Source organism: Aythya ferina (genome assembly GCF_964211825.1).
Source record: "Aythya ferina genome assembly, chromosome: 18".
Classification (NCBI taxonomy): Eukaryota; Metazoa; Chordata; class Aves; order Anseriformes; family Anatidae; genus Aythya; species Aythya ferina.
The window spans coordinates 6,317,387-6,335,008 of NC_140317.1; the positions used below are offsets into that span (position 1 = coordinate 6,317,387).

The 17,622-nt window shown below is 38.3% G+C and overlaps 2 protein-coding genes across 4 annotated transcripts in view; one reads left to right on the forward strand and one right to left on the reverse strand.

The window, feature by feature from the left end:
• The window catches only part of TBCD (tubulin folding cofactor D), a 125,628-nt gene extending 123,636 nt beyond the window's left edge, over positions 1-1,992 (forward strand). For both annotated transcript variants that reach the window (XM_084492634.1, XM_084492633.1), the window contains one exon: positions 1,343-1,992. In XM_084492634.1, the coding sequence (XP_084348760.1) occupies positions 1,343-1,357 (15 nt within the window). In that variant the 3' untranslated portion in view covers positions 1,358-1,992. The remainder of the gene's footprint in view (positions 1-1,342) is intronic.
• B3GNTL1 (UDP-GlcNAc:betaGal beta-1,3-N-acetylglucosaminyltransferase like 1) overlaps positions 1,109-17,622 on the reverse strand; it is a 124,212-nt gene continuing 107,698 nt past the window's right edge. For both annotated transcript variants that reach the window (XM_084492637.1, XM_084492636.1), the window contains exons 10-13: positions 11,232-11,300; positions 8,852-8,926; positions 3,298-3,386; positions 1,109-1,481 (exon numbers count right to left, since the gene is read on the reverse strand). In XM_084492637.1, coding sequence (XP_084348763.1) covers positions 3,306-3,386; positions 8,852-8,926; positions 11,232-11,300 — 225 coding nt within the window. In that variant the 3' untranslated portion in view covers positions 1,109-1,481; positions 3,298-3,305. The remainder of the gene's footprint in view (positions 1,482-3,297; positions 3,387-8,851; positions 8,927-11,231; positions 11,301-17,622) is intronic.

Here is a 17,622-nt window from a genome sequence, read left to right on the forward strand (position 1 = left end):
AATGTGCTCCTGAGCTTTTTTCTTTGTAATGATCAGTTGTTCTGCTAATACAGTGTGTATCTTCCGTGCAACAGATGTAGTTCTTCAGAGGTTCATGAATGTATAAAATGCACACCTAGCAATGTCCTCACAGGTAACTACAGAATATATGGAATTGGTGAGGACTGTTCTCTTAAGCCACTCCAGTTCCATTTCTTGAAAGCATTCCAGACTTGTAGTGTGACATCTTACTCAGACAAAATTGAAGAATGAAATAATACAGCACAGATGTTTCAAAAACTGTTTGTCCGCCCTTTCTGGAGAAAGAAAAAAGGATAAAAGCTTCCCAGTCAATTTAAACAGCAGAATTATAACATGAAATGTGCAAGTCTCACAATTCTAACACTGCATAAGAGGGAGAATATGTTCTGGAGTTAACACGTTCATAGCAAGAAAGATGATAGGTCTGTGTAGATCCTTTTTCATTTCAATGCAGATGGTTTGGAAGTGCCCATCTGCTCAGTACTTCAAGAAGTACAGAATGTTCTGCTTTGATAGGAGTCTGGGAGATGTTCCATTCTGGGAGAAGTTCAAAGATGTGGAGGCTCAGTTAGCAAGATAACACTGAAGGAAAGTAGTTAGGTCTTGCCATGTTCCTCTCTTAAACACTTAATTATGGATAACAGCAGGAAATATTTCAGTTGTAGGTAATGAAATTCAACAGGGCAAACTACTTTCTCCTTTATGAAATTACTCCAGCAATAGAGAGAAGGAATTTCCTTATAAGAAGAACTGCAGGCAGAATATAAATAGCATTCTTAGAGCAGATTTCAGAGTTCCTTTAGCAGCACATATTCAATCTAGCAAGCAAATGCTCATTTACCTGCAACAAAGCCTCAGTCCTTGAAGAATATGTACAGCCTCACAGTATTGCACATAACCTGTCCTGTGAACTGTTGGAGTTCACTCAGAGCGATATTTGCTGAACTTGAAGGACTTCTCATAGCTCTCCAATGCCCCTGCTAGCAGCCAGTTGGTGCCCAACCAAGTGTACATAACACTGCTCTTCTTTAAGAGCTCACGTATCCTGAGAACAGAGAAACAGCAATAAAGAAACCCAAGCACAACATTAAGAAAAGGTGAATTAATTTAATTTCAGCTGAAATCAACAGTTACTCCTTTAAAAAAATGTACAAATAATACTTACTGATGGATGATTAAAAACGTAAGGTGATAAAAAAGGATTGTAAAAAATTTAACTTTACATTTCTACATTTTCTTCTCCATTTAATTTACTTAATTACATATTGTGCTGGTAAAATACATGCTACTCCAAATGACCTCTTTTTTCTTTCTCTTGTAGAGTTCAGCACAATAAAGTTGCAGGCACTTGACTGTTGCTTTGCAAACTGAAGCTCTTGGTTCAGGTGCCCTTAGGACTGAAAGAGTTTGTGCTGCGGCATCTTGACAAACTGGATTCTCAGCATGAGCTGCGAAGTACACTGTTTAACAAAAATAAGAGGCAGAGATTATGTCTTACAGCATTGTGCAGATATGCCATAGGAAGGCAACAAAGATTCATTATTATGTTCTCCGTTTTTAAATTCATTATCTGTAGCCACAAGATGGCAGTTTGTCTTCATACTTCTGTCGCAATTGACCTGTTGGGTTTTAGTGTTGGTTTGTTTTTTGTTGTTTTGTTGTTTTTTGTTTTTGCTGTCAATGATTTACACTCCTACAGTTCTGAATGGAGCCATTCAACCTGTGCTTGCTGTACACACATCAAGTATTAAACCTGACTTGGCTGCACTCCTCTCTTAATATTTTTTTCTCAAGATAAGAATGGCCATGCTTATTGATATTTTACTTTCAGGAAAATTTCATTATAGCTGTAGATAAATATGGCATTTTTACACCAAAGTCAAACAAAAAATCCAGGTTTTGCTTCAGCTAATGTCAAAGCATCGTCTAATAGCTCTTCCTATAACTAAATAAAGCAAATGTAGTAAAGTAGCTCTAGGGACTGAAACTTGATTTTTTTCCTTGAAGAATACAGAGGTGAATCAGTACTTCAGGGAACTGCTAGGAATTCAGAATATTCCTTATTGACTACAAAATGAAATGGCTGTAACATTTATCTTTAAGACTACTGTGATTGTAGGGCAAATGCACAGGTAACATGATATTGTAATTATATCTTGGTTTTTGTGGTTTTAGTTAATCCTGCTATCTCAGCCCTTTAAGTAGAATAGAAATTTATACATATACACATCTACGAACATTTGTAAGTTAAAATTCAAGAGGAAGAGCTAAAACCAAACCACTTTCTCTGTGAAGTACCTGCTACAAACAGCAGCAATAGTCTATGTAAGTGTATCACTGTGTCGCTAAGATTTTTTATCTTTGAAGAAGATAATTATACATGAAAAATTACATTATTCAACACTTTTTGAGTATACATGCAACCTGCACTGGCAGATGAAATTCAGGGCAGATGGGTGTTGTTCTCTGATGAACTATTAAACAAACACATACTCGGTGGCTGTATACACTGAAGGGGCCACTTGCAGGCAGTACTGCCGAAGTACTCTCGATCCCTTAGCCTATGGTGTTAGGCAGGGTCATTAATTTCCTTACAGAAAGTACTAGAAATTTTCATTTTGCTCTTGCAAAGTTATGCTTTTAGCTCCCTGTTGCAAGGAAAACATGTTACATTGGCAAAGCCAGCTTATTCAAAACAAAAACAGAAAAACTAAGATGGTCCAGTGAAAATTTTGAGCATCTCCACGTATAATCATCTGGCTACCAAATGATGATACATGTGCTACTTTTCACAGTCCCGAACCAGAGGCTTTAATATCAGTACCAGCAGTAGGCAGAGCTTTACCTTGCCATGCACCAGCTGTTGCTTTCTGTAGCAGGGAATAAGCCAATAGCAGGGAACAGTTGAGGGCCCCAAACAGTGTTTGACAGAAACCTCTCTTTACATGGCCGTTCGTTATAGGCTTTGCTTGGTGCATTTTTAAGCCTTCCCTATGGTAACAGTCCTCTTGTAGGCTTATGGCCTGTATTTGATGATTACTTGAATTAGAAAAACAATTTAACAATCAAACTGAGTTTGGTAGACAATTGTGCAATAGTAAAATGAGTAAATACCATTATTAATGGCGTAACTAGGAAAAGGAAGTTACTCAGAGCAAGGATTAAATTAATGAGGCACAAATTACCAAAAAGATCTAAACCTCTGAACACCTGGGGCTTCCTACACACACAGATACATACAGAATAACACACAGAGCTTCAATGTCACTGCCTTACCTTGGTTTTTAGTTAAAATGATAATAATCCACCCCTTCTTTCAAGTTCAGCATATTCAAGTTTGTTTCAAATGCTCCTCCTGTTAAATCCTACAGGGGGGAAAAAAATCAACCAGACAAATTTATTTCAGGTTGTAACAGCTTTTGGTAATTTGTTTTTTTGTTTTTGTTTTTTTTTTTTAGACCACAGACAGAAAGTCCAATTTGCAGAGCTAAACATAAATAAAATAAGGCTTAGAGATGTTTCCATTCAAAAATTAAGTTTACAGTGAGAAATTAGTCTTCACATTAGTATCTTTGGGTGTGTGTAGGGGGATGTTAAACAACTCATTCCAGTGCAGTCAAGAACACAGGAAACTACTACACTGAGGGAGCACTGGAGATAAACATCTGCAACTCTGGAGCATTTTGTTTTCCAATTTGCAGAGAATGGACCAAGGGAATGAGGTTGCCAAAACAGTGATTTTGTAGATTTTGAACAATGATTAGCCTGTCTGATGAAACGAACCTTTCATCAAGCTACTGAAATATTTTGTGTAGGTAAAGGTGTTTCCTTTTAAGCTGCTGTTGCACTAGCTGAGCAGGAGCCTGATAGGTTTGCTCCATGAGTCATTTTTGAAGGCAGTGAAACAGACCCTAACACAACTGTGATGTCATTACAAAAACGTGTCGATGTCAATGTTTCTGAGTATTTCTATACTGGCCGCCTCTACTGGCCTCCTCCTTAATTCTACTCCAGGAATGTCACAAAAAATGAATTAACTATTAGGTGTAGGTAAACAAGTTTACTTCAGTACTCTTTTGGTTGCTTCAGAGCTGCCATATTGAAGTTGTAACAAGGCACACCAGTACTGCGTGTGTTCAGGACAGGAAGTTATGAAAACAGAATCCAACCCAAACTGGAATTAAAGGAGCTGGAATGCTGGACTTTGGCATTCTGGAATAACTGGATTCAAAAGAAATTGCTCAGGGATCTTTTATAAACCTGAGATCAGAAACTAAGGGTTCTAATGTATATAGAGGACATCTTGCTTATCCAGCTTCCCAGCTTGGCCCCATCAGCTGAACTGCTTGTAAACATACTCACGTAGTAGCTGGGTGTTTGTTTCTTGGAAACCTTCCATTCAAGGAACAAGGCCATCTCAATCAACAGTCAGTCCAACTACAAAACACGCTGACCTGTCCCCTCCAAACTGCTTGTTTCTCCTGCTTGAATTTATACATGAAAGGAAACGCTGCATGAGTATATTTCAAATCTCTTGCTCAATCAGCATGCTATGCCTCAAGAGCAGAGATTACCTCCCCTCTCTGCTACGCCATTCTCATCTACCTGCCACAATCTTCTTTTTGCACTGGTAAGGCAAAAATATACGAAGACAACATTATCTGATCCAGAACATCACCAAAAACCACTACAGTCATAAAATTACTTGAGCTCTGATGTTTAGCAACAATTAAAAGAACAACGGTAATAGCTAACGAATTGTCAAAGAGCAGCAAAGGGCCCATAGCAGTAGACTTTTTAAGCAAGGGCCTCACCTAGATAACATGTCTCTTAGCTGATTGATAAGGCCCTGAGTGGGAAAGCTGTTGAGTATTTTTTTACTTCTTGAAAATTAAGAATACTTGACAGTATTTAAGTTCTCTGAAGGACTGGGTCCTAGTTTTGCAATTAATTTCAAATCTCAAACTGCCATTGGTCCATGTGCAAAACTGACCACTCGTGTCAACAGGGAATTCTAGTTAGAAATGCAGGCATTGATCATGACCTTTAGTCTCCAGTAATGATTTCATAAACCCGAGATTACCCAAGTTAGGACACAGGGTATGGAACAGTTCTGATTGGCTTGCTGAACAATCAACCTGCTCTAAAGAAGGGTTAAAAAATAAAAATGAGCCCAGATGTGATAAAAACAAATCTTCCATTCCCAGAGCGCAAGACTGAGTTGACAGAACAAGGCAGCGTTTTACAATAACTGGTCTAACAGTGAATTTACTGAAAACTTTCCACAATCCAACTAGTTTAATTACTGAGACAGAATACTAGAAAATCCCTTTCATTTCAAGCACTTGGAATTCATGCCAAAACAGGGTACAATAAGTGATTTCTAAGCATTTTGCTTTTACCTCAAAGCAAGAGAAAATACACAGTGCAAACCCTTAGATGAAGTGGTACTGCAGGCTGCTACACAATTCTGACGAACCAAAGCCACAATTTTATGCTCCTGAGCAAAAACTTCAAAACACACACACAGCACAGACTTCCAGCTTACAGCCTTTGTGAAGCCATTTTAAAAGCTTTTTTCTTTTTTTTTTTCTTTTTTTTTTTTTTTTTTTAAACTGAGCAAAAACAGAACGACTGCTTTTTCAAAAATGATTTCATGTGGCAACAAAATAATGCCAGGGCTAGCAAAGGACTGTCAGAAAAAATAAATAAGCAAACACTGCTTCAAGTACATGGCCAGAGTCATCTCTTGCAAACAACCCACTTAATTAATAAACATATCTAATCTTCAAAATTACCCTCTTAGCACTGCTTATAAACAGGCAGGTTTTGTCTGTACCAAAACTAAAAATGTGAATGGCAAAACAAAATACAATAAGGCCCGGGAACAATTTCTTCCTCAGAAGGATGTTGACAACTTTATAATGGTAAATAATAACTTCAGAAGTCTGCAATGTTTAGGAACTTGTTAATGACTTCTGTTTAAGAAATTGCCTAAGAGGCTGTGCAGCCAGTTCTGCATTACAGAAATGTCCAACCATTCCACGCAACATTGAACCAGTTCCAAGGGGAGCCTCCAGCTGTGTTGCATTGGCATCTGTCTGCACAAGAAATGTCATTTTCACTGTTTTTTTTTTGTATGCTTGCTGCATGACCTGAAACAGAGCTGGGTAAACTTGCCCTAGATAGTTTGAAAATGTAGACAGAAAATGTAGACGATCTGTAACCTCGCAAACACATGAATTGTTTTTCCCCACGTGGTACACACAAGGACAGCAGCCTTTTTGCAGAGGAATTTTACATTTCAAATTGTGGTAATATCTTTTGCATCATCTTGGGACTTTTAACTCAGCAACATTTTTTTTTTGCACAGTTCCATTTGATAAATCTGTGACTAGCACCAGAGAGGCAGAAACAGCTATGACAAGTATAAAACATTTTTAATATTATGCGGTCTTAATATTTATGTACGTATCCCCTTTCCTACTTTCTTCTGTGCTCCCACTTAGAAAAAAGCATGCTGGAAGGGGAAGTGTAGGACTGGTGATTAAAGAAAAGAACTGGAAGTTTTGGTTTTAGCTGTTCCTTCAGAAGCGGGCTGCACAGAAAGTAAGGCAAGTTCAGTCTATAAACACAGCAAGGACTAACCCGCGGCTTTATACTTGGCCTGCACAATAGCAACACAGATGAATGAAAGTTCAATACTCTGTGCTTCTCAGCCCGTTTAGAAACCATTTCCTTTAGTGGTCAGACCTAGAAGTTTGAAAGCTGCTGCAGACAGGATATCTGAATATTTTAAACCACAGACATTTATCAGCATGTTTTGTTTTGGTAGAAGACTACTTTCCATGACAAAACTAGAACTGAAAAATGTGGCAATTTCAATCCAGGTACAACCTTGCAAGATCTAAGAATAGAGTTTCGGGGATTCTGCCTGCCTCCACAAAGACTCATAATAGTAATAAAATACAGCAAGTATGATAGTGGCTGAAAGAGGTTGCCAGAACTCTTCCTCAAGATCAACTGCACAGCCCAATGGTAGCGATAAGGAGGGTTCAGCAAACTTTGTTCTGGCGGGGGGGAGCTCAGAACAGTGCTGCTTGCTTCATTAGACCCTCTAAGTCCTTTTCTCTCTTTACTGGGTTTTACACTTTGGTACAGATTTCTACGTTGTTTTTTTTTTTATTATTTTTTTTTCTTATGTTATCTGTGGTTTCTCATGTGATAACAGTCAAAGAAATACTTGGTTTCAGCTCTTTGTTTTATTAATAAAGTCTTTGTCCTTCTAATAACCTGATTCTCTGTTGTCATAACATTCAAAAAATATGGTATAATGACATAGGTGTGTACTTTGAGGTCATACTATTAACAACTATGTTTAAAATCTGTAGAAAGGTAAGCTCTGTAGTGGATTTCCGCTATGTTATTATGCAAATTTATTCTCATTATTGTCCACTTCGCCACTCTTAGTTTCCCAGTGTACAATGATGCTCAAAATCCATGCACACTGAGCTTTATCTACCTCTGCACTAGGGTATTTTTGCCATCAGTTTTTATAGCACCAACTTCAGTGGCAGCTGACTGCGTAATTCAATCACAAAGTGAGAAGTGAGGACATAACCTGCCTGCAGTTTCTAGAGCTGCCCCCATACAAATGGCTATTGGCCTTATTAAATGTGAGCTAAAAGGGAGCTGCTTCAAAGGCAGGTTTTAGAAATAATTTCAGAAAATATTTCAAGCAGGTCAAATTCTATTTCCAATAAAATTTACTTAAAAGATACTGTGGTTTACAGTGTTCATTGATCAGCAAGTAGGAAATGTTCAGTGGCAAAAAGCAGAAAATACACTGAAATCACAACTGAGTCATGGACTACAGTTTTCAGGCAAGATGTTGTATAATGGTCTCATTGTAAGGACTTCACAAATTAAATGTGCTTTATAACAGGTTGCACAGATGTTCTGTCTAGGGACTTCCACCCACCATTATATGTAGTACGAAAAATTAAATTAGTTGTAATATTACTAGCTTATCCAACAGTTTATCAACCAACAGCACATGATAATGCCCTAAGGTACCTTCAGTCTGGCTTTACAACTGCAAGTTACGATCTCAGAGCTGATCGTAAAGTTGGGAGGGCTCAGTTAAAAAGGAACTGGACAAGATGAGTCGGCTAATCTATCTTTGAACAGATCTAGTACAGTTTTAAGAGTACATGTATCTGCCTTTATACACAACTACAAGTTTTAGTTACTTTTAAAGACCTTTTAACTGATGTTTACAACTACAGTGTATTTGCTGTTTTGCTTTATATCTTCTGTGTTATAACACTGTGCTGTGGTATTTTAAATATAACAGCAAAATTGCTGCCAGTTATCATCTTCTAGTTATGTTATTAAGCCAATTAAACCATTTGAAATCAGAAGGTTAGCACAGTCAAGCATGGAAGAGGCTTCAGAATTGGCAGTGCCAAAGAAAATGGCTTTCAAGGTCTGATTTGAAAAACAAAGCCTATGCCATACATCAGGCTGCAGTATTTTAGGAATAAATGAGGCCAGGTGGCCGACTGTACATCTTCATTTGTGCATATAATGTTGCTGGGCAAGAAGGTAAAACAGACCCAAGTTCCTCTACAGAAGCTTTAACCTTAATTATTCTTAACACTACTTCTCTTAATACCACTGCTTTAACCTCCTGAAATACTCTGCACAATCAGTTTCATAGAAGGAACATTCAATTAGTAAAAGCTGGGAAAAGACAGTTCCAGTAAATAGAAATTAATTTTCATAAGGAGCAATTACTGATTTTGTACATACAGCTCAGGCTACTCACCAGCTTCACACAGATAATGAAAGGTGGAGATGCGTCCCTGAAGTGACATATTGGAATTTTTGGTTTTGGTCTCTCCTGCAAGAAGAACAGCCAGAAGCTTATACATGGTTACAGAAGCATACATGGTTACTTGGTAGCTTAGTTTTAGGAGCTACTAAGCACTAAAAGCTGATTCTGAGACCTCACTTTATAGTCCATCTTGTCACATTATTTTCCTACTCATTTCAATACCCATTACTTTCTTACTACAACCTTTCAATACAACTGCTTTTTCTCCAAAGGAAGCTGTACACTATACCAGATCTATATTAAGAGCTTTGTGCTGTTCAAAGAAGATCTCACTCCTCTCTTACAGGTTATCTATCTTTTAGCCCTTTCCCCAAACAGTTCCCTCTTTGATCTGATTGCAAGTTATGCTCTTATAATAGCTTACCACATTGAAATGTATATACATACACATTTACATATACATACATATAGATATTATTTTTGGATGGTTAATGTTCTGCCCCTTTAATGAGCTGAATCAGCTTACTGAGCTTACAGTGCCATCAGAGAAGCATCAGAAGAGGCACAAGGCAAAAAGCTGACACAAAAGCAAGATCTTTTTCTTCCAGTGGGAGCTGTTAAATGGCTTATGCCTAAGTAGGTCTTCCCCATGGATCCAAGCTGTAGAATTTTCTAAGGATTCACAACAGGTTGCAGTACAATCTCCTTTATGACTGATCAGGGCAGATGGCTATGTGTTGGGAAGACATGAGCGCAGGATCTGTAACAATTATGCTGACAGTATTACTGCAGCAGTAGTTAGTGAGTCAGTATTCCCGGTCAAAATTCTCAACTCGATTGCTTTCATGCAGCTGAAAGCACTCATTAGCTTCCCAGTATAGAATTTGACTTTACAATTACTCTAGTCTAATCAGAAGCTGCATCTGAGGAGATGCCCCTCCTTTCCCCCTGCCCTTCCAACAGGCCTACTCCCATCAGATACAAGGATCATGCAACCTCAGGGTAATTTGATTCACAAGATAACTTGCTGGAAAACTTCTTATTTCAGGGTTTCTTTTCTGCCAGATCAGCTAACTGAATCAACTTATCCTTTATCCACAAAATTGCTAGACCCAGTATAAACAAAGCAGTGGGAGAGTGTGGCTGAGGCCAGCGAGCAAAGTCAGACCACCCCTGCAGTCAGACTGGCCAAGCTACAACGTCAAATCGCGCTCTCGGAAGACCGCGCTCCCAGGACCTGACCCAATGCCCAGTGAAACAGAACTGTCTTTTCACCGACTTTTCTAGGGACTGAATCTGGATGAAACTTTACTCCAGATCTTGGAGCTAATTGCTACCACGAAATTAATACTGCAACAAGACAACTTTTTTTTTTTTCTTCTATATGTTTTTTTTATTGCTATCTAAATATCATTCTTCTCCACGGAATAAAAAACTTCTACAATTTTAGGCTACAAAGGAGCCTATCAGTTCATGTCTTATTCAGGTACAGTACGACTACAATATACAGATAGGTTACAATTAACCACTGAAACTTTATTTTAGTCATTAGACTTTAGTCCATCATGAGTCAAGTTCCACTCCCACCTAAAAGACAAACTGTCAGAGAAGGCCGTGCTTTACCCCATCATCAGAACCTTTTCAGAGGTTAGAGGTAAAGTCAAATTCTATACTGGGAAGCTAATGAGTGCTTTCAGCTGCATGAAAGCAATCAAGTTGAGAATTTTGACCGGGAATACTGACTCACTAACTACTGCTGCAGTAATATACACGTGTTCTTCTGAGCTGACTTCAGTTAACGTGATGTACACCTGCCTGTCTGCTTAGACCTGGAAGCTGACCTGTTTTGAAGAGACTTGCCATAATGCTTTTTATTAACATAATTTGTTAACAGTAGAACATGGAGATCTGTGAAATTGTATTCCTTCCTTCTATTTTTTTTGTCTTCAATAGGATAAGAAGTTTGCTTCAGTAACTCCTCTAACCCATGCCTACTTGTTCTTTCCTGTGGGGTCTAGAGGCATCTGTATAAAACATATTCCCAAATAATCACACTTCATGCTGGTTTAATATCTTATCTGAAACAACAGTACTCAGTGAGAGTTCTTCTGTCCCCCTGCCAGATGAGGCGGTGGTATTATTCCTGTGACGAACACAGGCAGGGGCTCTGGTTCCACAGCTCACACTCCAGTATGAATCCCCAGCTATCTAGTCTCCTAGGCAGACAAAGCCTCCTCACCTCTAATTCCTAGTCAGAGCCCCCTTACCAAAATGAGTTATTACAATATTTAAAATTTGTGATATTCTTTCATCACATTTTTGAGAATGATTTCAGATCACAGTAATTAATGCAAAAGTACTTGTAACTAACCTCAGATTCTTCAAAAGTATAGAATCCTCTTGTTATTTTCTTTTCGTCAACATCACAAAATGCAGTTACCTGGCAAAAGAGAAGCAGAACACTTTCATACCATTCTTTGCTGCCAGCATTTATTTCGCCTATAGCACATCCATGTATTGCTAAGGGCATGTGAATGAACACCACGAACAGAGCAATGCACCATGGTCCTCCCGTGGAGCTTAAAAATATATTAAGTCCTTTCCATGTATTCCTTAATGAGATACGCAGCGTCTGCAGTTGGCTATGAGCACATTATGGTTTTGTGAACATGAAAACAGGTGGCATAAGTTACTGTGCAAGAGAAAATATCTATGAGATCATTAACTTCATCCTCAGTGACATGCTGAGTAAATACAAACAAACAGAGACTGGTCTCCTCACTCACGTGGAGGAACACACGAGGAACAAACATTCCTCTTTCTGCCCAGTCCCAGCACATAACCTCCATGGGATGCCTCCTGCACGGCAGTGCTGCTACGGATCCTCTGGTGATACCAGCCTCCATTCTAGGCCATAACACACCAAGTCTGGGAATTCCTACTTTACCCCTGGAACAGCAGAATTCTCTAAATGCGAATGGGTACTTCACACAGATACACTTAGATCACTGTCAACATCCTTAATCGTGAGCATGGTTTGGGAGTTTTTTCAACTGAAAATTTTGGCAAATTTCTTGCTTAAATAATTAATATAGTTGCTGCTGTGTTTTGGTTATTCTTACTGTAGCTATGGAAGCATTATTTATAGCCTTAGTTGCCAAATATTTCAGATTTTTTTAGTTTTTGTTCCTCATAAATACGCAAGCATAGTAAATGCCTGCAATCCAAAATACACAGTGTCCTCATTTTTGAACCATTAAGTTGTCAGTAACATTTCGGGAGGCTTTTTAAAATAAATGTAGTTAAGTTTTCCTCTGGCTAACACTGGATTTATTTCTATTGTCTATGCAGAACTTTTACACTGAAGCAGAACAGTTAAGGTATTTAAGGTCTTGCAGAAATCAATTGTTCTGGTGATAGCTGGAGTGCAGTTTTCCTATCTTTTTAATTGCTGCATTAAAAATTGATTAACAACACTTAACATTGAGAAAATTTGAAAAGCCCAACAGCTGTTTATTAATTTATTAAATTAGAGAAAGCTGCAAAAGGCTGGCTTGCTTTCAGTATCTACATACATCTCTCTCCTATTTTCCTCCTTTGATTATGATAATTTTTGTTTACCTAAAGTGACTTCGTTCTGTTTGAGCAGAGGGGAGCACTGACACAAGAGCATTAGTGTCACAATGCTGAACTTTTGCATTCCTCATTGGTATTTCACTCCCAACAGAGAGAACCATCTGTACAGCCCAGTGGCAAAGCTGAATAGGAACAAAACTGGGTTCCACGTGTCTTCAGTGTGGAAAACAGAGCTAAGGAGCAGAGAGTGGGCAAGAACAGTCCCTGGAACTACCAGGGAATACTCCCTTAGAGGTAGACATTCATACTTGGAAAGTACACTGCTTGAAAACAGGCACCACAAGAAATAAAGAAAGGAACATTAAGGAAATATTAAATTTTCACTTTGGGGCTATATGAGTAACTGAAGAAACGAAAGGGAATTCAGGGAAGGACCAGAAGTTCAGAGACATTGTACAAGGTCTCTGACTGATGCAGGCTGGGTTAGGCAGTAATAATCACAAACAACTCCTTCATGCACAAAGACAAAGAACTGAGATCTTTCTTATTTCTTTTTTTCCCCCTGTGCTTGGATCAATTAATACACTTCACATTCCTCATTCTGTTTTCCCTGACCACCATTACAGTTTATTGTAGTTGAAACATCAGATGGTATGGACTGTAGATGAGCAAGAACTGAGCATAATAAACTACATTCCAAGATTTCCTCTTCATGTCTTTTTTATATATACAAATATACACACATCTACATGTATAGAGATACTTAGGTATATGAAGGCCAGCAGGCGGAAAACCTGGTATAAAGAGGGTTACTTAGCTGGTTTGTTAGTTATACCTCTCAGTCCGTTAACCACCTTGACAATCCTCTAGTACTCTGCCAAACTCAGGTCCGCCAGTAATGTCTTACTGTCCTAGAAGCTGTCTGAACAAAATAATTCTGAACAAAACTTAGCAGTTCTAAAAGGATGTGCTTTCAGTGACAACTGAGCAAAGTTCAGGATATAAATACTGTCTGATGATAATCTTCCAATAACTGAGCCTGTATTTTCAGCTGCTTACACACCTATAGGTCATTTAAAAAAGGAAAACAACTTTTGATAGAAGGTAAAGTGAAATGCTACCTACACTTTAATGTTAGCAACAGAATTCAGCTGTAAGATCTGTGCTGGAAAGTATCGCGCTCCACACCTTCAGGATGTTACTATACATTTAACATGAAACCTTCACTGGTAGGCAGATTTCTTCTTAGCATGAATGGTGCTAGAGAACCAAAACCAGATATTAATTGCAGTATTAATCTCATGCTGTGCCATCAGTCTACATGTGTAGAAAATTACGCACTCTGTCTTGGCATGCCAAGCACCCAGCCCCACACAATCCACCATACGAAACTCCTGCTGACAGCAACCGAGTGGAAAAAAGGCTCAGACAGGTAAGTCTGTGACAAACATCTCTTGGAAGACAGGGCTGACTCAAACCTTTTTTGGAGTTACTGCTAAGATATCTCCGCATATAATTTTCAATGGAACCAGCCAGCTTAAATCTGATATCTACAGTACTATAAAAACAGGTCAGACTTGAATGGGCAATTTTTCTGCCAGACTACACCATGTGGGTGGCCAAAATGCAAGACGACTTTTTTTCTGCCACACACTATTTATTTTCCAATTAAGGAAAATCTATGTCTGGAGATAAATACAGGACTTGCACATGGTTGTTTATCCAATAAGGAAAACTCAAGGCATCAGGCTTATACGAGCTATTTACGTTGAATTATTAGGCTTAGCCCAGAGTTGCCTATTTATTTTCTAGCATTACTGGGCTCCTATCTTGCATCTTTTATGAAGACCATCTATCCATACATGAGCTACTGTCTTGTAGGGAGGAAACTATGAATTAGAAAGCTATAAAGCAGTCTCAAGCTGTTTTCTTTTTCCTCCTCCTAGCAAAACAGCTCTTTTGCAATGCAGCTGACAATGTGACACCACTGAAGCTTGCCGAATCCTCAGATCACACTTCAGTTTTAAGGAAATACTCATGTTTACATACTTTTGCTTTAAACATCACTTTAATGACAATCTGTACAATTCCAAAACAACAACAAAAAAGCCTAGTATTTCTCAGCTGAAAACTGGAAGACAGTGCTATCTATGTTATACACAAGCTACATAATTACTGTAAGTAATTTTTATAAATATGGATCTCAACGTACATTAACGATGGAGTACGGGAAAAGGAGAAATAGTTTTCTCCCTCATAAGAGAAAGTTTATATGGCCCAAAAGATAAGATATTTACTCAAATCCCTGCCACGGGAAGACACAGTTGAGGAAGATAAAAGCCCGTCTCTGGCTGGTTCTTTTTAATAAACACAGCAGCTGTGTGCAGGGACACACAGGCTTGGACTATCAGACCTCCCCATGGTAAAGGGAGATTAGTGGGCAGGACATTAATCCTACTCCAAATGTACAACCTAACAAGTCTTGATGATCCTTAAGGGTCCCTTCCAACTCAGGATATTCTATGATTCTATGATTCTAAGAGTGGGCTTAGAATGTGACTGTAATTAGCTAGCTGTTTGAGCTGTGTTACTATCATACAAGATTTAATTGTTTCACACTTGGTTTGTTTACTGCCCTGTCGTCTACTGAAGGAATGTTTCCTTAAAATTCCCATTGCATTCAGATTTTTTTAATGGAAAAACTGAAAGATTTTAATCAGCCTAATAACGTCCTCTTATGATAAATGATCTTCATAGGATTTTACTCCCACATCTTATTTTTTACCTGTGTTACGCCTTTAAGTCTATACTGATCATTTACAGAGAGCAAGGAAACCTAATCACAGCAAATTCTGCAGACGTGTCACAGCTGTAGTTGGCAGGGTACGAGAGGCAAGTTTTACAAGGGAGAGTGAGCATCTTAGTAGACCATGTTAGAAACACTGGACAACTCTCTTGATACATGGTCATTTGCACATAGTATCTTCTCCTTCCTGACTGCATCAGATTGTCTCATAAAATTTATCTATAAAGAAGACAGTCTGAAAGCTCTCTAGCAAATCTTATCTGAGCAGATCTTCCCTACTGCACTCTCTTCATGTCTCCTACTGCTCACTCAGTCTTTCTTGCATTTTAAACTTCTAATGACCCTCCCAATTCTACTATTTATAATTCTTTCATTCATACTTGTGTAAAGCCTCGGAAGTGCATTAATATACATTTCTGCAACAGTTAAATCAATTTTGGCCATTCATGTCAAAACAAAGTACTGGAAAGCATTATAATGTAAGTTTAAATAGATACAACTAATGACAAACAGAACAAGGGACACGCAGAGCCTGGAACATCTTCAGTATGCCACAAGGGGAACCACAAAGCTAGCAAGCAGCTCTCAGACACTGAGTGATTTTTAGTATCAGGGGGCTGATATGCACCGAAGCTGTGTATCTCTTTAAATTACAAGCATGCATTTCATGAATCAATTTAAAAACACTACACCATCAAAAATAGTGTTATCTTCTGTCTTTACACATGTACCTACCAAAGTTACTGAAGAGAATATTCATGCCGGACTCCAACATGCAAAATTAGCCTCCAAGTATGTACAAAATTTCCCTTACTATAGACAACATACAACTGCCTTTAGACAGTTGCGTGGGAACTACTTGCAAGTCTCTAATTTCTCTGGGACAGATAACTTAGTAATAGCATCAGGTTTTTACGTATGCATGCCTCACAATCCACACTGACAAAAGAGGAAGTCCAAAAAATGCACCTTCAAGCATGGAAGCAGCAGAAAGATTTCCCTGCCATATTTCAGCATGAGGAATTCTCTGTAGTCCAAAATGACAATCAAGGCTGCATTTTAGGGTGCCTTATATCTAGACTAAACTGAGACTTTTAAATTTCATTTCTCCCCTTTTCTTCTGAGAGCTCTCTAAACTGGCTTTTACACTGTCAATCTATTTTTTGCTCCACAGTAAAGGTGAGTGTGATATTCTTCCCTTGATTTGTTTCTTTGCTTTTGTATGTTCCCACTTCCGTCCCTCATACTGCCATTCATATTCTTCAGTCAAAATGTTACCCAACTTAAACATTTAGTGTTTTGTGGGTTAGCATCAAGTACGTGGCTTAGTGGTGTTGCTCTGGATAAACTAGAAAAAGGTAAAGAGAAACTAACATGCAACAATACAGATGGTTTTAAATGGTTAATGAGCTAGGAAAAAGGGCGAACAAAACACTTTCTTGAAGCTTTCAAGTTTGCCACTGGCACATGGGGTTGTCATAGAGAAACTTCATGGGCTGGATGTGTACTAGTACTGTTTCCATGCCACTAATTAGCTGATGCTTATTTTGCCCTTTTCCCCTCCTTTTCTGTTAGCTACTTGAGCACTATTTTCAGCTATCGGAAATGACACAAAATGTTAATGCTGAAGTTCTCCTTTTAGCTAAAGTTTGATGGAGAATAAAAGAGCAGACAAGACAGCTCAGAAACCCTTCAGGCATATGTAGCATCCCAAAAACATTTGGTTTCCATCTTCAGCTGCAAATTATAGACAAGACGGATGTGTTTTAAACAAAAAAAGGTCTGTTCGACTTCAGTCTTGCAGAAATGCTAATACTGAACCACTGTCAACTGTGTGAATCAAGAAGGGGACAGCCAGGAAACAGAATTTCCCTAAGAATACTGAGATCCTGGTAATTAATTCATAAAAAAACCGCTAGTAGTTGAGTAATTTTTTTTCCCTGTTTTAGTGTTTAGCAAAAATACTGAGTGTTGGATATTAGCCTGAACTCTTCGGAGACAAAGCACTATTTTACTATTCACCATACAGATGTCTAAAGGAAGAGACAGAATACAACTTAGGTGTCCTTTTCTCTTCTGACATAGTCATAATTCAAATTCAGACTGTTTTCCAAACAGACTGAAGTAATAATTTGTTAGTGAGTATGAACAAACAAAGACTGCTGCTTCCCAGAATTACCAAAATTTTGTTTTCTTAGAAACAATGTTGTCCAGCATGCAACATGTTCATATTTTTCAAACAGCCCACAAAAACCCAGTCAGAATAAGAAATATAATTGCTTTGTTTACGGGAATGTAAAAATACTAGAAATGTATGCTCTCTTTGTTTTATTTTTTTAGGAATATGTGTCCCACACTTTACATAGGTACTTACTGACAA